Below are 23,089 nucleotides of genomic sequence, written 5' to 3' on the forward strand. Positions count from 1 at the left end.
GTTTTTAGTACCTGCTTTATGCCCAGCTAAACCCAGTTCAACAAGTGAAAAATGTATAGGACATGGTCCCTGTCTGAAGAAAACTTATAGCTCATTAAAGAGATGCACCAAATTCCTTATTTAAAAAAATTCACAACAGTTAGGCATGAAATTTTGTGCTTTGATTTTAAGAACAATAGATATTCAGAGAAAAAGGAAAAGAGGAAGAAAAGGCTGACCACTGTCAGGAATGAAATTAAGTACCAAAACTCTCCTCACTTCTCTAGGAGTGATTCTAGCTCTTCTTGCAAAGAGCTGAGCTGCTCCTTTTCTCGCTCTTCCTTTTGTTTCAGTTCATCCAGCACAGCCTGAAATCTGTTCTTGAGAGCCAGGTTTTCCACTTTCATGATGAGATCCTCCTGTCGCTTTGCCCTGTCCTGGGTCTCTTGGAGCTTGCCTTTCATGTTATCAATCTGTTTCTGAATTCCCATAACCAGCTGATTAGTTCCCTCGTTTTCTTGCTGGTGTTCATCTGACTCATTTAGCTTGTCCTGTAGCTGCCTTTCCAGATCTTCCTCAGTGTCCATGATGTTTATATCTTCTTCATCTTGATGCTGTGTCTCATCTTCATCTTCACTGCTGCTGCTGAGGTCATTGAATATCTCCCGAAGCTCATCATGTTCTAATGAGGCATGGCCCTGCCTGTGGCCAGACATTCCTGGGGAAGAGATATCAAGGCCTTGATTTTCTGCTTCTTTTGTTTCATCTTCAGTAATTATTTCCCAACGGGTACTGACAGCTTCAGCATCTGCTCTCAGCAACCGCTTTACTTCTTTTTCCACATCTGGAGATTCAATATACTTCTTCTTTATTGTCTTACGGAACCTTCTCTTTCTGACATTTTTTAGAGGCGGAGTAATTCCATGGTTCCATATAAACTTTTTCTCTTTGGCCTTATCCTTTTTCTTGCTTGCTTTGGGATAAGCAGTAGCAACTGGTTCCTCAACAGGAGGACAGAGATCACCATCAGCTGTAGAGACAAGCATAATCCAGTGACGGTTATAAGTCCAGTTTCTCCGGACAGGCGCGAGCGGAAAAGGAAGCCACTCAGAGCAAGGCGGCCGGGAGCCGAGAGTCTCCTTCCGAATTCCTTTGTTCTTCCCGGCACTTGGCAAAGTGATCCGCTGATTATCGGTGAAATGGCTGAGGACGGGCAACGCAAAATCTCGCCAAGAACCGCAGCTCCGAACACCGCAGCTCAGCCGGCCTCCGTCCGTTGCAGCAGACCTAGCCGAGAAAAAACAGCTACGTCACGCTCCACGCTTTTTTTTTTTTTTTTTTTTTTTTTTTTTGCGGTACGCGGGCCTCTCACTGTTGTGGCCCCTCCCATTGCGGAGCACAGGCTCCGGACGCGCAGGCCCAGCGGCCATGGCTCACGGGCCCAGCCGCTCCGCGGCACGCGGGATCCTCCCGGACCGGGGCACAAACCCGTGTCCCCTGCACCGGCAGGCGGACCCCCAACCACTGCGCCACCAGGGAAGCCCCACCCATTTTTTGATTGAGTTGTTTGTTTTCTTGACACTGAGCTGCATGAGCTGTTTGTATATTTTGGAGATTAATCCCTTGTCAGTTGTTTCCTTTGCAAATATTTTCTCCCATTCTGAAGGTTGTATTTTTGTCTTGTTTATGGTTTCCTTTGCTGTACAAACCTTTTAATTTTAATGAGGTCCCATTTGTTTATTTTTTTTTTAATTTATTTTATTTATTTTTTTTTTGCGGTACGCGGGCCTCTCACTGTTGTGGCCTCTCCCGTTGCGGAGCACAGGCTCCGGATGCGCAGGCCCAGCGGCCATGGCTCACGGGCCCAGCCGCTCCGCGGCATATGGGATCCTCCCAGACCGGGGCACGAACCCGTATCCCCTGCATCGGCAGGCGGACTCTCAACGACTGCGCCACCAGGGAGGCCCCCACTTGTTTATTTTTGTTTTTATTTTCATTAGTCTAGGATGTGAGTCAAAAAAGATCTTGCTGGGATCTATGTCAAAGAGTGTTCTGCCTACGTTTTCCTGTAAGAGTTTTATAGTGTCCGGGCTTACCTTTAGGTCATTAATCCATTTTGAGTTTATTTTCTGTGTATGGGGTTAGGGGATGTTCTAATTTCATTCTTTTACATGTAGCTGTCCAGTTTTCCCAGGACTACATATTGAAGAGACTGTCTTTTCTCCATTGTGTCAATATATTCTTGTCTCCTTTGTCATAGATTAGGTGACCATAGATGCATGGGTTTATATCTGGGCTTTCTCTCCTGTTCCATTGATCTATATTTCTGTTTTTGCACCAGTACCATGCTGTCTTGATGACTGTACCTTTGTAGTATAGTCTGAAGTCAGGAAGCCTGATTCCTCCAGCTCCGTTTTTCTTTCTCAAGATTGCTTTGGCTATTCGAGGTCTTTTGTATCTCCATACAAATTTTAAGATATTTTGTTCTAGTTCTGTGAAAAATGCCACAGTAATTTGATAGGGACTGCATTGAACCTTTATGCAGTTGAATCAGCTTTGGGTAGTATAGTCACTTTCACAATATTCATTCTTCCAATCCAAGAACATGGTATATCTCTCCAACTGTTTGTGTCATCTTTGATTTCTTTCATCTGTAACCTATAGTATTCTGAGTACAGGAATTTTGCCCCTTTATGTAGGTTAATTCCTAGGTATCCTTTTTGTGGTAATAGTAAATGTGATTGTTTCCTTAATATCTCTTTCTGATATTTTGTTGTTAGTGTATAGGAATGCAAGAGATTTCTGTGCATTAATTTTGTATCCTGCAACTTTATCATATTCATTGATGAGCTCTAGTAGTTTTCTGGTGGCATCTTTAGGATTTTTTATGTATAGTATCATGTCACTGGCAAGCAGTGACAGTTTTACTTCTTCTTTTCCAATTTGGATTCCTTTTGTTTTTTTTCTTTTCTGACTGCCATGGCGGGGACTTTCAAAACTATGTTGAATAATAGTGGTGAGAGTTAACATCCTTGTCTTGTTCCTGATCTTAGAGGAAATGCTTTCAGTTTTTCACCATTGAGAATGATGTTTGCTGTGTGTTTGTCATATATGGCCTTTATTATGTTGAGGTAGGTTCCCTCTATGCCCACTTTCTGGAGAGTTTTTATCATAAATATGTGTTGAATTTTGTCCAAACATTTTTCTGCATCTGTTGAGATGATCATATGGTTTTTATTCTTCCGTTTGTTAATATGGTGTATCACATTGATTGATTTGCATATATTGAAGAATCATTGCATCCTTGGGATAAATCTCACTTGATCATGTTGTATGATCCTTTTAATGTGTTGTTAGATTCTGTTTGCTAGTATTTTGTTGAGAATCATCAGTGATATTGGTCTGTAATTTTCTTTTTTTGTAATATCTTTGTCTGGTTTTGGTATCCGGGACATGGCGGCCTGGTAGAATGAGCTTGGGAGTTTTTCCAAGCTTTCTCTGTAATTTTATGGAAGGGTTTGAGAAGGATGGGTGTTAGCTCTTTAAATGTTTTCATAGAATTCACCTGTGAATCCATCTGGTCCTGGACTTTTGTTTGTTGGAAGATTTTTGATCACAATTTCAATTTCATTCCTTGTGATTCGTCAGTTTACATTTTCTGTTTCGTCCTGGCTCAGTCTCAGAAGGTTGTACCTTACTAAGAATTTGTCCATTTCTTCCAGGTTGTCTATTTTTTTGGCATAGTGTTGCTTGTAGTAGTCTCTTATGATCCTTTGCAGTTCTGCAATGTCCATTGTCATTTTTCTTTTTCATTTCTAATTCACTGATTTGAACCCTCTCCCTTTTTTTCTTGATGAGTCTGGCTAAAGGTTTATCATTTTTTTTTCTCTTCGCAAAGAACCAGGTTTTAGTTTTATTGATGTTTGCTATTGTTTTCTTCATTTCTATATCATTTATTTCTGCTCTGATTTTTACAGTTTCCTTCATTCTAACTTTGGGTTTTGTTTATTCTTTTTCTAGTTGCTTTAGGTGTAATGTTACATTGTTTATTGGGGATGTTTCTTGTTTCTTGAGGTAGGATTGTATTGATATAAGCTTCCCTCTTAGAACTGCTTTTGCTGCACCCCACAGGTTTTGGGTCATGGTGCTTTTGTTGTCATTTGTTTCTATGTATTTTTTGATTTCCTCTTTGACTTCTTCAGTGATCTCCTGGTTATTTAGTAGCATATTGTTTAACCTCTACGTGTGTGTGGGTTTTTATTTTTCCTGTAGTTGATTTCTAATCTCATAGCATTGTGGTCAGAAAAGATGCTTGATATGATTTCAATTTTTTTAAATTTACTAGGCTTGATTTGTGACCCAAGATGTGATCTATCCTGGAGAATGTTCCATGTGCACTTGAGAAAAAAGTGTATTATGGTGCTTTCGGATGGAATGTCCTGTAAATATCAATTAAATCTATCGGGTCTATTGTGTCATTTAAGGCTTGTGTTTCCTTATGGAGTTTCTGTCTGGATGACATGTCCATTGATGTAAGCAGGGTGCTAAAGTCCCCCACTATTATTGTGTTACAGTCAAGTTTTCCTTTCATGTCTGTTAATATTTGCCTTATATATTGAGGTGCTTCTGTGCTGGCTGCGTATGTATTTACAATTGTTATATCTTCTTCTTTGTTGATCCCTTAATCAGTATGTAGCATCCTTCTTTGTCTCTTGTAACAGTCTTTATTTTAAAGCCTATTTTGTCTGATATTAGTATTGCTGCTCCAACTTTCTTTTGATTTCCATTTGCATGGAATATCTTTTTCCATCTCCTCACTTTCAGTCTGTATGTGTCCCTAGGCCTGCAGTGGGTCTCTTGTAGACAACATATATACAGGTCTTCTTTTTGTATCTATTCAGCCAGAATGTATCCATTGTGTGTCTTTTGGTGGGAGCATTTAATCCATTTATATTTAAGGTAATTATCAATATGTGTGTTCCTATTACCATTTTCTTAATTGTTTGGGGTTTGTTTTTGTAGGTCTTTTTCTCCTCTTGTGTTTCCCTTTCAGAGAAGTTCCTCTAGCATTTGCTGTAGATCTGGTTTGGTGGTGCTGAATTCTCTTAGTTTTTGCTTGTCTGTAAAGCTTTTGATTTCTCATCGAATCTGAATGAGATCCTTGCTGGGTAGAGTAATCTTGGTTGTAAGTTTTTCCCTTTTATCGCTTTAAATATATCCTGCCACTCCCTCCTGGCCTGCAGAGTTTCTGCTGAAAAATCAGTTGATAACCTTATGAGGATTCCCTTCTATGTTCTTTTTTGCTTTTCCCTTGCTGCTTTTCATATTTTTTTCTTTGTATTTAGTTTTTATTAGTTTGATTAATATGTGTCTTGGCATGTTTCTCCTTAGGTTTATCCTGTATGGGACTCTCTGTTCTTCCTGGACTTGATTGACTATTTCCTTTCTTGTGTTAGGGAAGTTTTTGACTGTAATCTCTTCAAATATTTTCTCAGACCCTTTATCTTTTTCTTCTTCTTCTGGGACCCCTATAATTTGAAAGTTGGTCTATTTAATGTTGTCCCAGAAGTCTCTGAGACTGTCATTTCTTTTCATTCTTTTTTCTTTATTCTGCTCCTTGGCAGTAATTTCCACCATTCTATCTACCAGCTCACTTAATCATTATGCTGCCTCAGTTATTCTGCTATTGATTCCTTTTAGTCTATTTTTCATTTCAACTATTGTGTTGTTTATCACTGTTTTTTCTTTAGTTCTTTGTCTTTGTTAAACATTTCTTTTATTTTCTCAATCCATGCCTCCATTCCATTTCTGAGATTTTGGATCATGTTTACTGTCATTACTCTGAATTCTTTTTCAGGTAAGTTGCCTATTTCCTCTTCATTTATTTGGACTTGTAGGTGTTTACCTTGCTCTTTCATCTGTACCATCTTTTTCTATAGTCTCATTTTTTTTTTCTGACGGGTGGGGCTGTGTTCCTGTCTTGCTGGTTGTTTGGACTGAGGCGTCCAGCACTGGAGTTTGCAGGCAGTTAGGTGGAGCCAGGTCTTGGTACTGATATGAAGACCTCTGGGAAATCTGACCCCAATGAATATTCCTTGGGGCCTGAAGTTCTATGTTAGCCCAGCAGCTTGGACTCAGAGCTCCCACCACAGGAGATCAAGCCTGACCCCTGGACTTGGAACAAAGACCCTGGTCATGTGGGGATTTGTCCCGTCCTCTTCTGTGCCTTAGGTCCCCCACCGGCACCCATTAGGTGCTCTGCAAGAATTGCTCTGATGCATTCTTGTTGTACTTGTGGGGAGATGCAAACTTCACGTCCTCTTACTCCACCATCTTAACTCCATCTGCCTCCAGATTCTTAACTTCTCGTGGGCAGGAACCTCATCCCAAACAGCCAGGGATTCCAGCAACCAGCACACACCTGGTGTGGCAGGTGCTCAGAACTGCTCACTGAATGAAGACGCACTGTCTGTCCGTCATATTCACATGGAGACTTTCAGCTTTCACGGGACATCATTTTATTGGTACTTTGATTCAGACACTGAATCTTCCAGCTCCTTGGTGTCAGATTCCCCAGCCTGCAGAACTACCGATCCATGAAATCCCGTATGGAACTTGGCACCCAAGCAGGACAGCCAGTGGGAAGGGAACTGCATATCAGTGCCCTCAACCCAGCTGGGTCCAGCACCCCTGCCCAGGGAAGGCAGCCTGTGGGCCTGTATTGTATATTTGAAAGTTGCTAGAAGAGTAGATCTTAAAAGTTCTTATCACAAGTAAAAATAAAAATTCTAACTATGTGAGGTGATAAATGTTAGCTAAACTTATTGTGGTGATCATTTCACAATATATACATATATCAAATTCTTATATTGTATACTTTAAAGTTATATGATATTATATGTCAAATATATCTCAATAAAACTGGAAAAAATTAACTTATGGCCTTCTGGGGGGAAAAAAAGTATTCCAAGGAGCCAGAAACTATATCACTGATAGAATTAGAGAAAGGGGATTAAGGGTGAGAGTCTTCCATTCCCTGGACAGAGGATTCAATCAGAGAGGAAGATGAGAGGTGTCATCAGCAGCCTGTAATTTCCCAGGCTGATTGCATCTGCAGTCTGTCTAATGGGATAAAGGAAAGGAGTCTCCCTTCAGGCTTTTAAGGCCCAAGGGGCCAGATTCTGACCCCAGCAGTGAACAGAGAAGGTGGGCTGTGTCATGCCTTGAGACCTGGATCAAGACCTGGATCAAGGAAGACCTTCTGCTCTGTGAGGAAGAAGCCCAGAGCCCCAGTGGGTGGAGCCAGGATGCCCCCAAGGCCTTGAGGACACAGAGCAGCTCCTGCAGCACAGAGCCAAGACTGAGAAGCATGGACAGGTGAGCATGGACTTGGGGCCAGAATCTCAGGTGGGCCTGAGCAGGGACAACATAGCTGCCCAGGGGACACTGGGTGACCACACTCTGATGGAGAAGGGCCAAGACAGGATGGTCTGGGAGGTACTAGAGGGCAGGAGGTTCTCATTGGATTCATTTGGAACAGACTCTCTGGCCTGCAGAGTGGGAAATTCCATGGGTTCAGAGGAAGATGCAGTAGGGGGAAGGAAGCCCCAGTTGTGGGTGTGGGTGTGACTTGGAATCTGCCTGTCACCTGGACCATACCTGCGGGAGGTGTGGGCAAGTCCTAGGGGCTCCTGTGGGATGGACCTGCTGTGTGCCAGGCACCCTGCTCACTGCTGTTCCATTTTCTTCTCAATATATGGGCTCCTTAGTTAAGGTTTTATGTATGTACCTGTGTGGTTACTTTATGGAAGATAAATATTTGCTGGCTATCATAAGGACATATATACACACAGTTTCTTTTTATACTGTAATCACCTGTGACATTTGTTTTATCGTAATAGAGAGAAGGTCAACCTTTTAAGCCCTGTTTCTTCTTCTTTTTTTTTTTTTTTTCTTCTTTTGGGAATCAGACCCCAGGGAGTTTGTTCTTTAGCCTGCAGTGCCTGTTTTGCCCAAGGCCATTCCTAGGTCTTTTTCCAGAATGGCTGTGCTCTCGTCTTCCTGTCTCAGAATCATAGTATTATTTTCATGTGTTTGAACTTGCAGCCAACTCACATCAATTACTTGTAATGGTGGTACATCTTTTTTTTTTAATTGAAGTAGAGTTGATTTACAATAGTTTGTTAATTTCAGCTGTATAGCTGAGTAATTCACATTACATATACATACATTCTTTTTTATATTCTTTTCCATTATGGTTTATAACAGGATATTGAATATAGTTCCGTGTGCTGTACAGTAGGACCTTGTTGTTTACCCATTCCATATACAATAGTTTGCATCTGCTAACCCCAAACTCCCACTCTGTCCCTCTGCCACCCCCTCCCTCCCCCTTTAGAACCACAAGTTTGTTTTGTATGTCTGTGAGTCTGTTTCTGTTTCATAGGTAGGTTAATTTGTGTCATATTTTAGATTATACATGTAAGTGATATTGTATGGCATTTGTCTCTTTCTGACTTACTTAGTATGATAATCTCAAGTTCCATCCATGTTGCTGCAAAAGGCATTATTTTGTTCTTTTTAATGGATGAGTAGTATTCCACTGTATACATGTGCTACATCTTCTTTATCCATTCCTCTGTTGATGGACATTTTGGTTTCTTCCATGTTTGGGGGATTGTGAATAGCACTGCTATGAAAATAGGGATACATGTATCACTTTGAATTATAGTTTTGTTCAATATGTGCCTAGAAGAGACATTGCTGGATCATATGGCACTTCCATTTTTAGTTTTTTTGAGGAAACTCCATGCTGTTTTGCATATTGGCTACTCCAACTTACATGCCCAGGTTGGCACGCCTTTTGAGTCTGCTGTAATCTCTAAATTTCCCTTGGAGATAGAGACTGAAGGGATGTGGACACTTTAGGATGGAGGGAGAGGGAGAGTTGTGGCTCAAAGAAGGAAGAGAGAAGCTGGCGTGGCCTGGCTGGGACAGGAGCACACTGAGAACATTGGTCAGCCTTGTGAAAAGTGTTTTTACATAGAACATGTTCAGATTGTAAATTAAAAGAAAAATAGTAGAACAAACATGATTATCAGTTTCCAAGGGCTGCCACAGCAAAACACCACACATTAGGGTGACTTCAGCAACAGAAACTCATTGTCCCAGTTCTGGAGACTGGAAGTTGAATACCAACGGGTCAGCAGGTTCACTTTCTCCTGAGGCCTCTCTCCTTGGCTCCCAGGTGGCCTCCTCGTGGCTGTGATCTCACATGGCCTTTTCTCTGTGGGTCCCCGTCCCTGATGTCTCTTCCCCTTCTAAGAACACCCATCAGTGTTGCATTAGGACCTCCCTGAGCAGCCTCATTTTACCTTAATCAGCACATTACAGACTATATTACTATATAGGGTCCCATTCTGACGTCCTGGGAGTTACAGCTTCAACTTATGAACTGTGGGGGGCACACAGTTTAGCCTACAACATCCCATGTCCACATCCAGTGAGTGATGCCCCCAGCCATCCCTGCTCTTCATCACTGTGAAGCAAATCCTGCATATCATAGTGTTTTCAATGTAAATAGTGTACTCTGTGTCTTTCACGTATAGGATGTCTTTTCATTAATAACCTTTAAAAAATCATCAGATATCCAGAACCCCAACTGGCTGCAACCATCTTTTTGTTTGGATGTATGTATTTGAATTGACGCAGATGATGTTGGTCTGGGAACCACACATTCAGAACCACTAGAGGGCGCTGCAAAGGGGCCACATACAGCCTTCTGGATTCTCTAGGTACCTCATCTGTCACTTCTTCCAGTTACTAGATTTTTACCAAAGAAACAAATCAATAGTACGTGTTGTCCACAAAAATTCAGTTAACAATGACGTTAAGAAGGGAATTTCTTTCAAGCCACACTGAGGAATATAACCGAAGTTCCACCTGTTAGAAGTTGAAGGTATAGTCATGTACGTGTTTGAGACACAGGATCGTCCATCAAAATAACATATGGACGCTGTAGGTTAACTCCTGAGCTCAGGTAATGCTTCTGGAGGGAGGAGGCTGGGCTGCTTGTGGGAAGCAAGATGGAGGTCGCTACGTTGACCGAGGGGTGGTGGAGGGGTCCCTCCCCCAAGCCCCATAGTTGGAGTCTCTCTCTTCGTAGCTAAAAATGTTTGAGGTGGCCCCACCTCAACTTGCCCTAAACCCCAGTATTTGTCCAATAACCTTCCTCTCTCTGGGCCTCAGTTTTCCCTCTGGGCGGTAAAGGGCTGCTGGTTCTTTCAGGGCTGCCACTTTGGTGAAGGGTGAGGGGATTGTTGTGAGGTGGGAGACAAGAGGAGCCGTTAATCTCTGGCTTTGGGATCAGACAGGCTCCACCTTGAAGTGGCCGTGAGACCTCCATGCCTCAGTTTCCGTGTTTGCAAAATGGGTGCACTTACCAGGATGAAATAAGATAATGTCCTTAAAGCATTTAACACAGCTCCAGGCACTTAGGAAGCCCTCAGAGGAGCTTGTTGCCGCTGTTCTTCCTCTCTGGCCTGGTCTGGGGTGCCAGAAGGAGGGGGGAGGGTGCTGTCCCCTCCAGGAACTCTGCTGCTTTTCTGGCCCCATCCCCACCCCTCCCCCCACCTGCCACGCCACATCTCAGCTTCCTTCTGTTCTGAGCCCCCATTTCTCCATTTCCCATGCCTCCACTTCCTGGAGGTCATCTGTCAGGCCAGCACACTGATCCCCTTGACTTCTGCGGGGCAATAAAAAATAAATAAATAAATAACATATGGATATGTTACATAAAGTTCACTAAGGTAAGCACGTACAAAGTGAGCAGCAAGGTCCATGACTCCCTACGGAGCTGGGAAAGAAGCTCTTCTTTTAATAAGTCACATTGCTAGCATCAAAGAAAGGGGAAAAGATTGATATTTATGTTCGAGCAGGTTCTCCCATCTTTTAGGAGCTGTGGGTTATGTGTGATGCAGAGGCACCCTGCACATTAGGGGGAGAGGGAGGAGGCCCAAAGGGACAGAGAGAGTGAATTTTAGGTTTAAATTTTCTTGTCCTGCCTTAAAATATAAATTTTATTCTATCGATATTGAACATAGTAGGTGAGTCATTGCTTACCAGTGTTCACATAATTATAAATACATTTCTTCTTCATTCTTCAGGATAAGGTCCCTCACTTAGTTTGGCTCTAAAGCCCTCCCAGCAGTTCATTCCCTTGGACATTTTGGGGGCACAATCGATATTTCCACACTAGTGAGGGGCAGACCTTAGTTGGAGCTCCCCAGACTGAAAGAACTGATGTAAACAGTCAAGTGTTCAACTTTGATGGCCTCATCTGGAATAAATGCCTGAGTTACAGTCATCAAATCCAACTCCCTACAATCAGACTTTCACTCTCTCATCAAGGTTTCAGTCCTGCCTTTCTACTCAGATGGTTCCTCATGGTGATTCTGTTTCCAACACCATTGACACTTTCATGACCTGAGGGCTCAGGACCTGGACTTTGTCAACCAGTCGCAGGTGCTCTTTCAATGGCTGTTTCTGCTTTGTTTTCCTCTTCCTGGCTGCTCTGTGACTGTGGTCCCTGGGGTTCTGCCCTTGACTGCCTCTCACTTTCCACCAGCGTCTCTCCACCTGTGTTCTGGTCCCACAGACTGCTATGCAACAGAGCACATTCATTTCTCATCCCTGCCCAGTGATCGTCAGAACTGGGGAGCCTGGAGAAAGAAATGCCCACCCCTGCCCCCATGAATGGGAGCTGGGCCGGCACCCTCACCTAGGTCTTGCTGTTCTCCTGATGAACGTAAACAGCTTCACAGAACAGCAACATCATCCGACAGGGCCACTCTGTGACTCTGATCAACAAGACAAACACAAGACTACTCTTGAAGCAGGTCTGGACGCAGACAAAACATGAACATCGTTCAAACCACAAAAATGACCCAACACCCAGGACAGGACCTGCCTCTCTTCGCTAATAGGAGTGACGGCCATTACTGTGCCCATCACATCTTCAGCCTCAGTCTAGTCTTCCCTCCTTCTGCATGAGGTTTATGAAGATACCCCATCACAGAATGAATCCCCTACTGGCAATATCTTATCAGAGCAATGTCCTTCTTCCTTAGCCTTTTCCTAAACCCCATAACACACCACCACCAAAATAACACCCCCTCCCTGAAATGCTAGAGGGTTCCCCATGGTGTGTCCTCCCTTGCTGAGAGTAGTGAGCCCAGGTGCTAAATAAAAGTGGTTCCCATCCCTTTGGCTTGAGAGTGTTGACAGGGACAGAGGAGAGATAGATCTTGTGGGAAGAGAAGGCTGAGCCAGGTTCCCTCAGGGTAGGGGTTGCACTGGGGGAGGTGGGCTCATAGTTATGAAAAACAAGATTCTCATGTGTCCAGAATCGCCGCTCTCAAGCCACGACTCCAGCTCAGCTCCATGTGTTGAGTGGCAGGATTGGGTCTACAGGGAGGAGAACATGGGACTCATCTCAGGTGCACAATTTAAGGGGTGCCAAAACACACAGGGATCAAGACCAATACTACTTTAAGTATTTTTAAAAGTCGAAATTAGGGCTTCCCTGGTGGCGCAGTGGTTGACAGTCCACGTGCCGATGCAGGGGACACGGGTTCGTGCCCTGGTCCGGGAAGATCCCACACGCCGCGGAGCAGCTGGGCCCGTGAGCCATGGCCGCTGGGCCTGCGCGTCCGGAGCCTGTGCTCCGCAACGGGAGAGGCCACAACAGTGAGAGGCCCGCGTAACGAGAAAAAAAAAAAAGTCAAAATTAAAGCAAAATGTCCATGATGAACAAAATGTCAGAATCTTAAAAATAGGATATGTATTACTGATTTTTCCTTCATAAACAATTTCTTGCCAAATTCATGCATAACTAATTCATGTATTACTAATGCCTGCTATATTTTGTCATATTTGATTCAATATTTTATATTACGAAAAAAATTAGTGTTACAGATAATTTTGAGGTACCCCAGAATCATTCTTCATGCGGCTCAAGTTACTTTGTACTTTTCAGTATACTTCAAAATTAATTATTATGAAAAATTTCAAAGATGCAGAGAAGCAGACACAATTGCATTAAAAAATAGTACCATCAACCCACATTCAACATTTATCAAAATTTTGTTAACTCATCTTTTTTCTTCCCTTTATGGTTGCTTTCATACTTGTATACATCATACCCCACTAAAAATGTGGACCTTTTTTACTAAAACCTTTATAATACCTAGAACACAAGCAACAATGCCTTGATATCATTTACTACTTCATAGTCAAAATTCCCCAACTGCCTCATAAATGTCTTTTTTTCTGTCGGTTTATTCAAATGTGGATCCAAAGAACTTTCATGTTTCACAGTTAGGATTTTTTTTTTTTCATTTTCAACTCTATTCTTTTTTTTTTTTTTATGGCAGCATTGACTCATTGACCTGTACAATTTCCCACATTCAAGTGCTGCTTCTTTTAAGGTCATTAACATATTCCTCCTCTACTCCCTACATTTACCATAAAGTGAAAGGATGCTACAAATGCTCATCCAATTCAGATTCAGTGTTTTGTGGTTAGATGATTTATAGGTGATGCAGAGTAGCTCAAAAACACCAGCAAATAACTGTACACATAATGTGGAGTTGCTCCCGTTTGGTGATGCTATGATTGATCAGTAGGTTAAGGTGCGACGCCTTGGTGCTCAAGTGTAAAGTCCCCACCAGAGGGTCTACCAGCTCAGTACGGAGATGCTGAAAAAGTCTTAAACACTGAAAGAAAGAAAACTGTCATTATTTGCAAAAGATAAAACTGTCTGTTATGAAACTCGAAGAACCTGAAGAGAAATGATATAGCCTAGAGGGGATTTTAGCAAGATTATTGTATAAAGTATTAATACATATTTTAAGTATATCCACATGTGAGAAACAAAAATATAGTGTTGAAAGTGAATCTTTTACAATTGCATCAACATGTAAAACACATTTGAATGAATCTAGACATGAAATGCAGAAGTTGTATGAACAAGATCATAAACATGTAATGAAAGAGATTAAGGAAGACCTTTATAAATGTAAGAGTATACCCCACCTCCATGGATTGGATGACTCATACTAAAAGTTTCCTGTCTCTCCAATTTGGATCGCTGCCTCAATGAAATCCCGAATAAAATCCACAAAAACACGATTTTAATAATCAACTATGATTTTACATTTTATTTTGTTTACCTATGTTCAGGGACCAAACTAGAGAGGCAAATCATCACTGGAAACAATATTTTAGAGGAGTGGGTAGCTTGTAGGCACTTCATAAAAGTGCCTATTTAAACGATTTCCTGAGTTGTCCTTGACAACACATTTTAAAACAATGAAGTAGATGTGCTGATACAGGACAAAAATAAGTGGAAAATAAGCATTTAAGATGAGATAGATTGCCCTCATTGCAAATATACCCAGGGGAAGGTTCTATACACATAAAGTATACGTCATATAAACGTTGGGTTTTATATGCAGGCTACTTGGAAAGGTTCATCAAAAAGCCATTAAGCAGGATTCCTCTAGAAAGGGAAACAGAGGAGAGGAGGTTCCCCATATGACCATTCTACCTGGGAAGGCTTTTCTGTAACGCACATCCCATCATTTTACCCTTCAACGTTTGAGGGAAGATGTTTCTGGAGTGCAGGCATAGGTGCTCCTGTTTAAGAAAAGCTTTCTGCTCTCCTGGGAGTAGATGGCTATCCTCAGGGAGACAAGAGGAGCACCTTCACCTGAGACCCATCTCCCTCTGTGAGCACCATAACTGCCTGCTTGTGGGCAGTGTGCTGGCGTCCTAGTGTCCCTGGATGCTGACTAGGGACAGGGGATACTGAGGACAGGTGTGATGGATTAACATAGGAATGATTGAGCCATCAATGAACGGGACATCATGCAGGCATTCATTATATATTAATACAAAGATCCTTAGTCTTCTATGAATATAAAGATGTGAGAAAGATCAAATCTGGAAGTGGAGATTCAGGATTACTTCGGAACTTACAAAACATACGGAGTTCCAGGGAAATGTATTTAAAGTACATTCAAGGCCTCCTCAAGGCCAACTTCTATTTCATTCCATCCAGGGAAGCCTGTCCCTAAACCTGTCCTGGTGGCTGCCCCATGACAGCCCCTCGCCCACCTGCTACAACACTCCCACAAAGCCCTCACCTCCTGAAGGAGAGGTGCAGCTGCACCTCAAGGAGAGAGCTTGTCTGCTGCCTGAGGGCCTGAGAGGTTGAGAACTGCAGAAGGGCTTTGGAAATCCAGAAACAGAGATTAGGATACATTTGGGAAACACCTCCTTTAAGGGGCAGATGGAATTCAAATAACCTCTGAAGGGACAGGCCAAGAATGTTCAGCAATTTCACTTTAGAAAAGAAAAATGAGGACTTTTCAATGTATTCCAAGGAACAGCTATATTGAAAATGGGTAACCAACAAGGACCTACTGTATAGCACAGGGAGCTCCGTTCAATGTTATATGGAAGCCTGGATGGGAGGGGAGTTTGGGGGAGTATGGATATCTATATATTTGTATGGCTGAGTCGCTTTGCTTTGCACATGAAAGTATCACACTGTTAATCGGCTATACTCCAATATAAAATAAAAAGTTAGAAAATAAAAAAATTAAAAAAATAATTCAACAAGCAAAATAAATAAAAATAAAATAGACATGAAAATCACCTGTACCTTGAAATATATTTATAATTATTAATCATTATTTTAGAAAATGGTGTGATTTCACATAAGTGAAATGAATAAACCTTAGAATTCACTTGTCATATTACTGGAATCCATTTGCACTGTGTTTTATTTTAGTGCATTTGGAAAGACCCATGCTGTAACAGTGAAATTTTCCCAAAAGCAACTGTACTAAAAACCTCAAATAGTACAGCACAATCCTGACAGGAAGAAAAGAGAAAGCAATATAATTAGTCAATAGGTTTTTAGTACCTGCTTTATGCCCAGCTAAACCCAGTTCAACAAGTGAAAAATGTATAGGACATGGTCCCTGTCTGAAGAAAACTTATAGCTCATTAAAGAGATGCACCAAATTCCTTATTTAAAAAAATTCACAACAGTTAGGCATGAAATTTTGTGCTTTGATTTTAAGAACAATAGATATTCAGAGAAAAAGGAAAAGAGGAAGAAAAGGCTGACCACTGTCAGGAATGAAATTAAGTACCAAAACTCTCCTCACTTCTCTAGGAGTGATTCTAGCTCTTCTTGCAAAGAGCTGAGCTGCTCCTTTTCTCGCTCTTCCTTTTGTTTCAGTTCATCCAGCACAGCCTGAAATCTGTTCTTGAGAGCCAGGTTTTCCACTTTCATGATGAGATCCTCCTGTCGCTTTGCCCTGTCCTGGGTCTCTTGGAGCTTGCCTTTCATGTTATCAATCTGTTTCTGAATTCCCATAACCAGCTGATTAGTTCCCTCGTTTTCTTGCTGGTGTTCATCTGACTCATTTAGCTTGTCCTGTAGCTGCCTTTCCAGATCTTCCTCAGTGTCCATGATGTTTATATCTCCTTCATCTTGATGCTGTGTCTCATCTTCATCTTCACTGCTGCTGCTGAGGTCATTGAATATCTCCCGAAGCTCATCATGTTCTAATGAGGCATGGCCCTGCCTGTGGCCAGACATTCCTGGGGAAGAGATATCAAGGCCTTGATTTTCTGCTTCTTTTGTTTCATCTTCAGTAATTATTTCCCAACGGGTACTGACAGCTTCAGCATCTGCTCTCAGCAACCGCTTTACTTCTTTTTCCACATCTGGAGATTCAATATACTTCTTCTTTATTGTCTTACGGAACCTTCTCTTTCTGACATTTTTTAGAGGCGGAGTAATTCCATGGTTCCATATAAACTTTTTCTCTTTGGCCTTATCCTTTTTCTTGCTTGCTTTGGGATAAGCAGTAGCAACTGGTTCCTCAACAGGAGGACAGAGATCACCATCAGCTGTAGAGACAAGCATAATCCAGTGACGGTTATAAGTCCAGTTTCTCCGGACAGGCGCGAGCGGAAAAGGAAGCCACTCAGAGCAAGGCGGCCGGGAGCCGAGAGTCTCCTTCCGAATTCCTTTGTTCTTCCCGGCACTTGGCAAAGTGATCCGCTGATTATCGGTGAAATGGCTGAGGACGGGCAACGCAAAATCTCGCCAAGAACCGCAGCTCCGAACACCGCAGCTCAGCCGGCCTCCGTCCGTTGCAGCAGACCTAGCCGAGAAAAAACAGCTACGTCACGCTCCACGCTTTTTTTTTTTTTTTTTTTTTTTTTTTTGCGGTACGCGGGCCTCTCACTGTTGTGGCCCCTCCCATTGCGGAGCACAGGCTCCGGACGCGCAGGCCCAGCGGCCATGGCTCACGGGCCCAGCCGCTCCGCGGCACGCGGGATCCTCCCGGACCGGGGCACAAACCCGTGTCCCCTGCACCGGCAGGCGGACCCCCAACCACTGCGCCACCAGGGAAGCCCCACCCATTTTTTGACTGAGTTGTTTGTTTTCTTGACACTGAGCTGCATGAGCTGTTTGTATATTTTGGAGATTAATCCCTTGTCAGTTGTTTCCTTTGCAAATATTTTCTCCCATTCTGAAGGTTGTATTTTTGTCTTGTTTATGGTTTCCTTTGCTGTACAAACCTTTTAATTTTAATGAGGTCCCATTTGTTTATTTTTTTTTTAATTTATTTTATTTATTTTTTTTTTGCGGTACGCGGGCCTCTCACTGTTGTGGCCTCTCCCGTTGCGGAGCACAGGCTCCGGATGCGCAGGCCCAGCGGCCATGGCTCACGGGCCCAGCCGCTCCGCGGCATATGGGATCCTCCCAGACCGGGGCACGAACCCGTATCCCCTGCATCGGCAGGCGGACTCTCAACGACTGCGCCACCAGGGAGGCCCCCACTTGTTTATTTTTGTTTTTATTTTCATTAGTCTAGGATGTGAGTCAAAAAAGATCTTGCTGGGATCTATGTCAAAGAGTGTTCTGCCTATGTTTTCCTGTAAGAGTTTTATAGTGTCCGGGCTTACCTTTAGGTCATTAATCCATTTTGAGTTTATTTTCTGTGTATGGGGTTAGGGGATGTTCTAATTTCATTCTTTTACATGTAGCTGTCCAGTTTTCCCAGGACTACATATTGAAGAGACTGTCTTTTCTCCATTGTGTCAATATATTCTTGTCTCCTTTGTCATAGATTAGGTGACCATAGATGCATGGGTTTATATCTGGGCTTTCTCTCCTGTTCCATTGATCTATATTTCTGTTTTTGCACCAGTACCATGCTGTCTTGATGACTGTACCTTTGTAGTATAGTCTGAAGTCAGGAAGCCTGATTCCTCCAGCTCCGTTTTTCTTTCTCAAGATTGCTTTGGCTATTCGAGGTCTTTTGTATCTCCATACAAATTTTAAGATATTTTGTTCTAGTTCTGTGAAAAATGCCACAGTAATTTGATAGGGACTGCATTGAACCTTTATGCAGTTGAATCAGCTTTGGGTAGTATAGTCACTTTCACAATATTCATTCTTCCAATCCAAGAACATGGTATATCTCTCCAACTGTTTGTGTCATCTTTGATTTCTTTCATCTGTAACCTATAGTATTCTGAGTACAGGAATTTTGCCCCTTTATGTAGGTTAATTCCTAGGTATCCTTTTTGTGGTAATAGTAAATGTGATTGTTTCCTTAATATCTCTTTCTGATATTTTGTTGTTAGTGTATAGGAATGCAAGAGATTTCTGTGCATTAATTTTGTATCCTGCAACTTTATCATATTCATTGATGAGCTCTAGTAGTTTTCTGGTGGCATCTTTAGGATTTTTTATGTATAGTATCATGTCACTGGCAAGCAGTGACAGTTTTACTTCTTCTTTTCCAATTTGGATTCCTTTTGTTTTTTTTCTTTTCTGACTGCCATGGCGGGGACTTTCAAAACTATGTTGAATAATAGTGGTGAGAGTTAACATCCTTGTCTTGTTCCTGATCTTAGAGGAAATGCTTTCAGTTTTTCACCATTGAGAATGATGTTTGCTGTGTGTTTGTCATATATGGCCTTTATTATGTTGAGGTAGGTTCCCTCTATGCCCACTTTCTGGAGAGTTTTTATCATAAATATGTGTTGAATTTTGTCCAAACATTTTTCTGCATCTGTTGAGATGATCATATGGTTTTTATTCTTCCGTTTGTTAATATGGTGTATCACATTGATTGATTTGCATATATTGAAGAATCATTGCATGCTTGGGATAAATCTCACTTGATCATGTTGTATGATCCTTTTAATGTGTTGTTAGATTCTGTTTGCTAGTATTTTGTTGAGAATCATCAGTGATATTGGTCTGTAATTTTCTTTTTTTGTAATATCTTTGTCTGGTTTTGGTATCCGGGACATGGCGGCCTGGTAGAATGAGCTTGGGAGTTTTTCCAAGCTTTCTCTGTAATTTTATGGAAGGGTTTGAGAAGGATGGGTGTTAGCTCTTTAAATGTTTTCATAGAATTCACCTGTGAATCCATCTGGTCCTGGACTTTTGTTTGTTGGAAGATTTTTGATCACAATTTCAATTTCATTCCTTGTGATTCGTCAGTTTACATTTTCTGTTTCGTCCTGGCTCAGTCTCAGAAGGTTGTACCTTACTAAGAATTTGTCCATTTCTTCCAGGTTGTCTATTTTTTTGGCATAGTGTTGCTTGTAGTAGTCTCTTATGATCCTTTGCAGTTCTGCAATGTCCATTGTCATTTTTCTTTTTCATTTCTAATTCACTGATTTGAACCCTCTCCCTTTTTTTCTTGATGAGTCTGGCTAAAGGTTTATCATTTTTTTTTCTCTTCGCAAAGAACCAGGTTTTAGTTTTATTGATGTTTGCTATTGTTTTCTTCATTTCTATATCATTTATTTCTGCTCTGATTTTTACAGTTTCCTTCATTCTAACTTTGGGTTTTGTTTATTCTTTTTCTAGTTGCTTTAGGTGTAATGTTACATTGTTTATTGGGGATGTTTCTTGTTTCTTGAGGTAGGATTGTATTGATATAAGCTTCCCTCTTAGAACTGCTTTTGCTGCACCCCACAGGTTTTGGGTCATGGTGCTTTTGTTGTCATTTGTTTCTATGTATTTTTTGATTTCCTCTTTGACTTCTTCAGTGATCTCCTGGTTATTTAGTAGCATATTGTTTAACCTCTACGTGTGTGTGGGTTTTTATTTTTCCTGTAGTTGATTTCTAATCTCATAGCATTGTGGTCAGAAAAGATGCTTGATATGATTTCAATTTTTTTAAATTTACTAGGCTTGATTTGTGACCCAAGATGTGATCTATCCTGGAGAATGTTCCATGTGCACTTGAGAAAAAAGTGTATTATGGTGCTTTCGGATGGAATGTCCTGTAAATATCAATTAAATCTATCGGGTCTATTGTGTCATTTAAGGCTTGTGTTTCCTTATGGAGTTTCTGTCTGGATGACATGTCCATTGATGTAAGCAGGGTGCTAAAGTCCCCCACTATTATTGTGTTACAGTCAAGTTTTCCTTTCATGTCTGTTAATATTTGCCTTATATATTGAGGTGCTTCTGTGCTGGCTGCGTATGTATTTACAATTGTTATATCTTCTTCTTTGTTGATCCCTTAATCAGTATGTAGCATCCTTCTTTGTCTCTTGTAACAGTCTTTATTTTAAAGCCTATTTTGTCTGATATTAGTATTGCTGCTCCAACTTTCTTTTGATTTCCATTTGCATGGAATATCTTTTTCCATCTCCTCACTTTCAGTCTGTATGTGTCCCTAGGCCTGCAGTGGGTCTCTTGTAGACAACATATATACAGGTCTTCTTTTTGTATCTATTCAGCCAGAATGTATCCATTGTGTGTCTTTTGGTGGGAGCATTTAATCCATTTATATTTAAGGTAATTATCAATATGTGTGTTCCTATTACCATTTTCTTAATTGTTTGGGGTTTGTTTTTGTAGGTCTTTTTCTCCTCTTGTGTTTCCCTTTCAGAGAAGTTCCTCTAGCATTTGCTGTAGATCTGGTTTGGTGGTGCTGAATTCTCTTAGTTTTTGCTTGTCTGTAAAGCTTTTGATTTCTCATCGAATCTGAATGAGATCCTTGCTGGGTAGAGTAATCTTGGTTGTAAGTTTTTCCCTTTTATCGCTTTAAATATATCCTGCCACTCCCTCCTGGCCTGCAGAGTTTCTGCTGAAAAATCAGTTGATAACCTTATGAGGATTCCCTTCTATGTTCTTTTTTGCTTTTCCCTTGCTGCTTTTCATATTTTTTTCTTTGTATTTAGTTTTTATTAGTTTGATTAATATGTGTCTTGGCATGTTTCTCCTTAGGTTTATCCTGTATGGGACTCTCTGTTCTTCCTGGACTTGATTGACTATTTCCTTTCTTGTGTTAGGGAAGTTTTTGACTGTAATCTCTTCAAATATTTTCTCAGACCCTTTATCTTTTTCTTCTTCTTCTGGGACCCCTATAATTTGAAAGTTGGTCTATTTAATGTTGTCCCAGAAGTCTCTGAGACTGTCATTTCTTTTCATTCTTTTTTCTTTATTCTGCTCCTTGGCAGTAATTTCCACCATTCTATCTACCAGCTCACTTAATCATTATGCTGCCTCAGTTATTCTGCTATTGATTCCTTTTAGTCTATTTTTCATTTCAACTATTGTGTTGTTTATCACTGTTTTTTCTTTAGTTCTTTGTCTTTGTTAAACATTTCTTTTATTTTCTCAATCCATGCCTCCATTCCATTTCTGAGATTTTGGATCATGTTTACTGTCATTACTCTGAATTCTTTTTCAGGTAAGTTGCCTATTTCCTCTTCATTTATTTGGACTTGTAGGTGTTTACCTTGCTCTTTCATCTGTACCATCTTTTTCTATAGTCTCATTTTTTTTTTCTGACGGGTGGGGCTGTGTTCCTGTCTTGCTGGTTGTTTGGACTGAGGCGTCCAGCACTGGAGTTTGCAGGCAGTTAGGTGGAGCCAGGTCTTGGTACTGATATGAAGACCTCTGGGAAATCTGACCCCAATGAATATTCCTTGGGGCCTGAAGTTCTATGTTAGCCCAGCAGCTTGGACTCAGAGCTCCCACCACAGGAGATCAAGCCTGACCCCTGGACTTGGAACAAAGACCCTGGTCATGTGGGGATTTGTCCCGTCCTCTTCTGTGCCTTAGGTCCCCCACCGGCACCCATTAGGTGCTCTGCAAGAATTGCTCTGATGCATTCTTGTTGTACTTGTGGGGAGATGCAAACTTCACGTCCTCTTACTCCACCATCTTAACTCCATCTGCCTCCAGATTCTTAACTTCTCGTGGGCAGGAACCTCATCCCAAACAGCCAGGGATTCCAGCAACCAGCACACACCTGGTGTGGCAGGTGCTCAGAACTGCTCACTGAATGAAGACGCACTGTCTGTCCGTCATATTCACATGGAGACTTTCAGCTTTCACGGGACATCATTTTATTGGTACTTTGATTCAGACACTGAATCTTCCAGCTCCTTGGTGTCAGATTCCCCAGCCTGCAGAACTACCGATCCATGAAATCCCGTATGGAACTTGGCACCCAAGCAGGACAGCCAGTGGGAAGGGAACTGCATATCAGTGCCCTCAACCCAGCTGGGTCCAGCACCCCTGCCCAGGGAAGGCAGCCTGTGGGCCTGTATTGTATATTTGAAAGTTGCTAGAAGAGTAGATCTTAAAAGTTCTTATCACAAGTAAAAATAAAAATTCTAACTATGTGAGGTGATAAATGTTAGCTAAACTTATTGTGGTGATCATTTCACAATATATACATATATCAAATTCTTATATTGTATACTTTAAAGTTATATGATATTATATGTCAAATATATCTCAATAAAACTGGAAAAAATTAACTTATGGCCTTCTGGGGGGAAAAAAAGTATTCCAAGGAGCCAGAAACTATATCACTGATAGAATTAGAGAAAGGGGATTAAGGGTGAGAGTCTTCCATTCCCTGGACAGAGGATTCAATCAGAGAGGAAGATGAGAGGTGTCATCAGCAGCCTGTAATTTCCCAGGCTGATTGCATCTGCAGTCTGTCTAATGGGATAAAGGAAAGGAGTCTCCCTT

General features: G+C 41.5%; 1 protein-coding gene across 1 annotated transcript; it reads right to left on the bottom strand.

Annotated features, from left to right (window-relative positions):
• Positions 1-228: 228 nt before the first annotated feature.
• LOC309815706 (uncharacterized protein) lies at positions 229-22,417 on the bottom strand (the record flags this gene model as incomplete). The annotated part of the gene is made up of 3 exons (XM_082642633.1): positions 229-1,266; positions 16,218-17,225; positions 22,389-22,417. 3 exons carry the CDS (start codon positions 22,415-22,417, stop codon positions 255-257), a joined length of 2,049 nt encoding a protein of 682 aa, XP_082498759.1. The 3' UTR covers positions 229-254.
• Between the last annotated feature and the right edge of the window lie 672 nt (positions 22,418-23,089).

The sequence above is a fragment of the Mesoplodon mirus genome (assembly GCF_964341445.2).
Source record: "Mesoplodon mirus genome assembly, chromosome: 2".
Classification (NCBI taxonomy): domain Eukaryota; kingdom Metazoa; phylum Chordata; class Mammalia; order Artiodactyla; family Ziphiidae; genus Mesoplodon; species Mesoplodon mirus.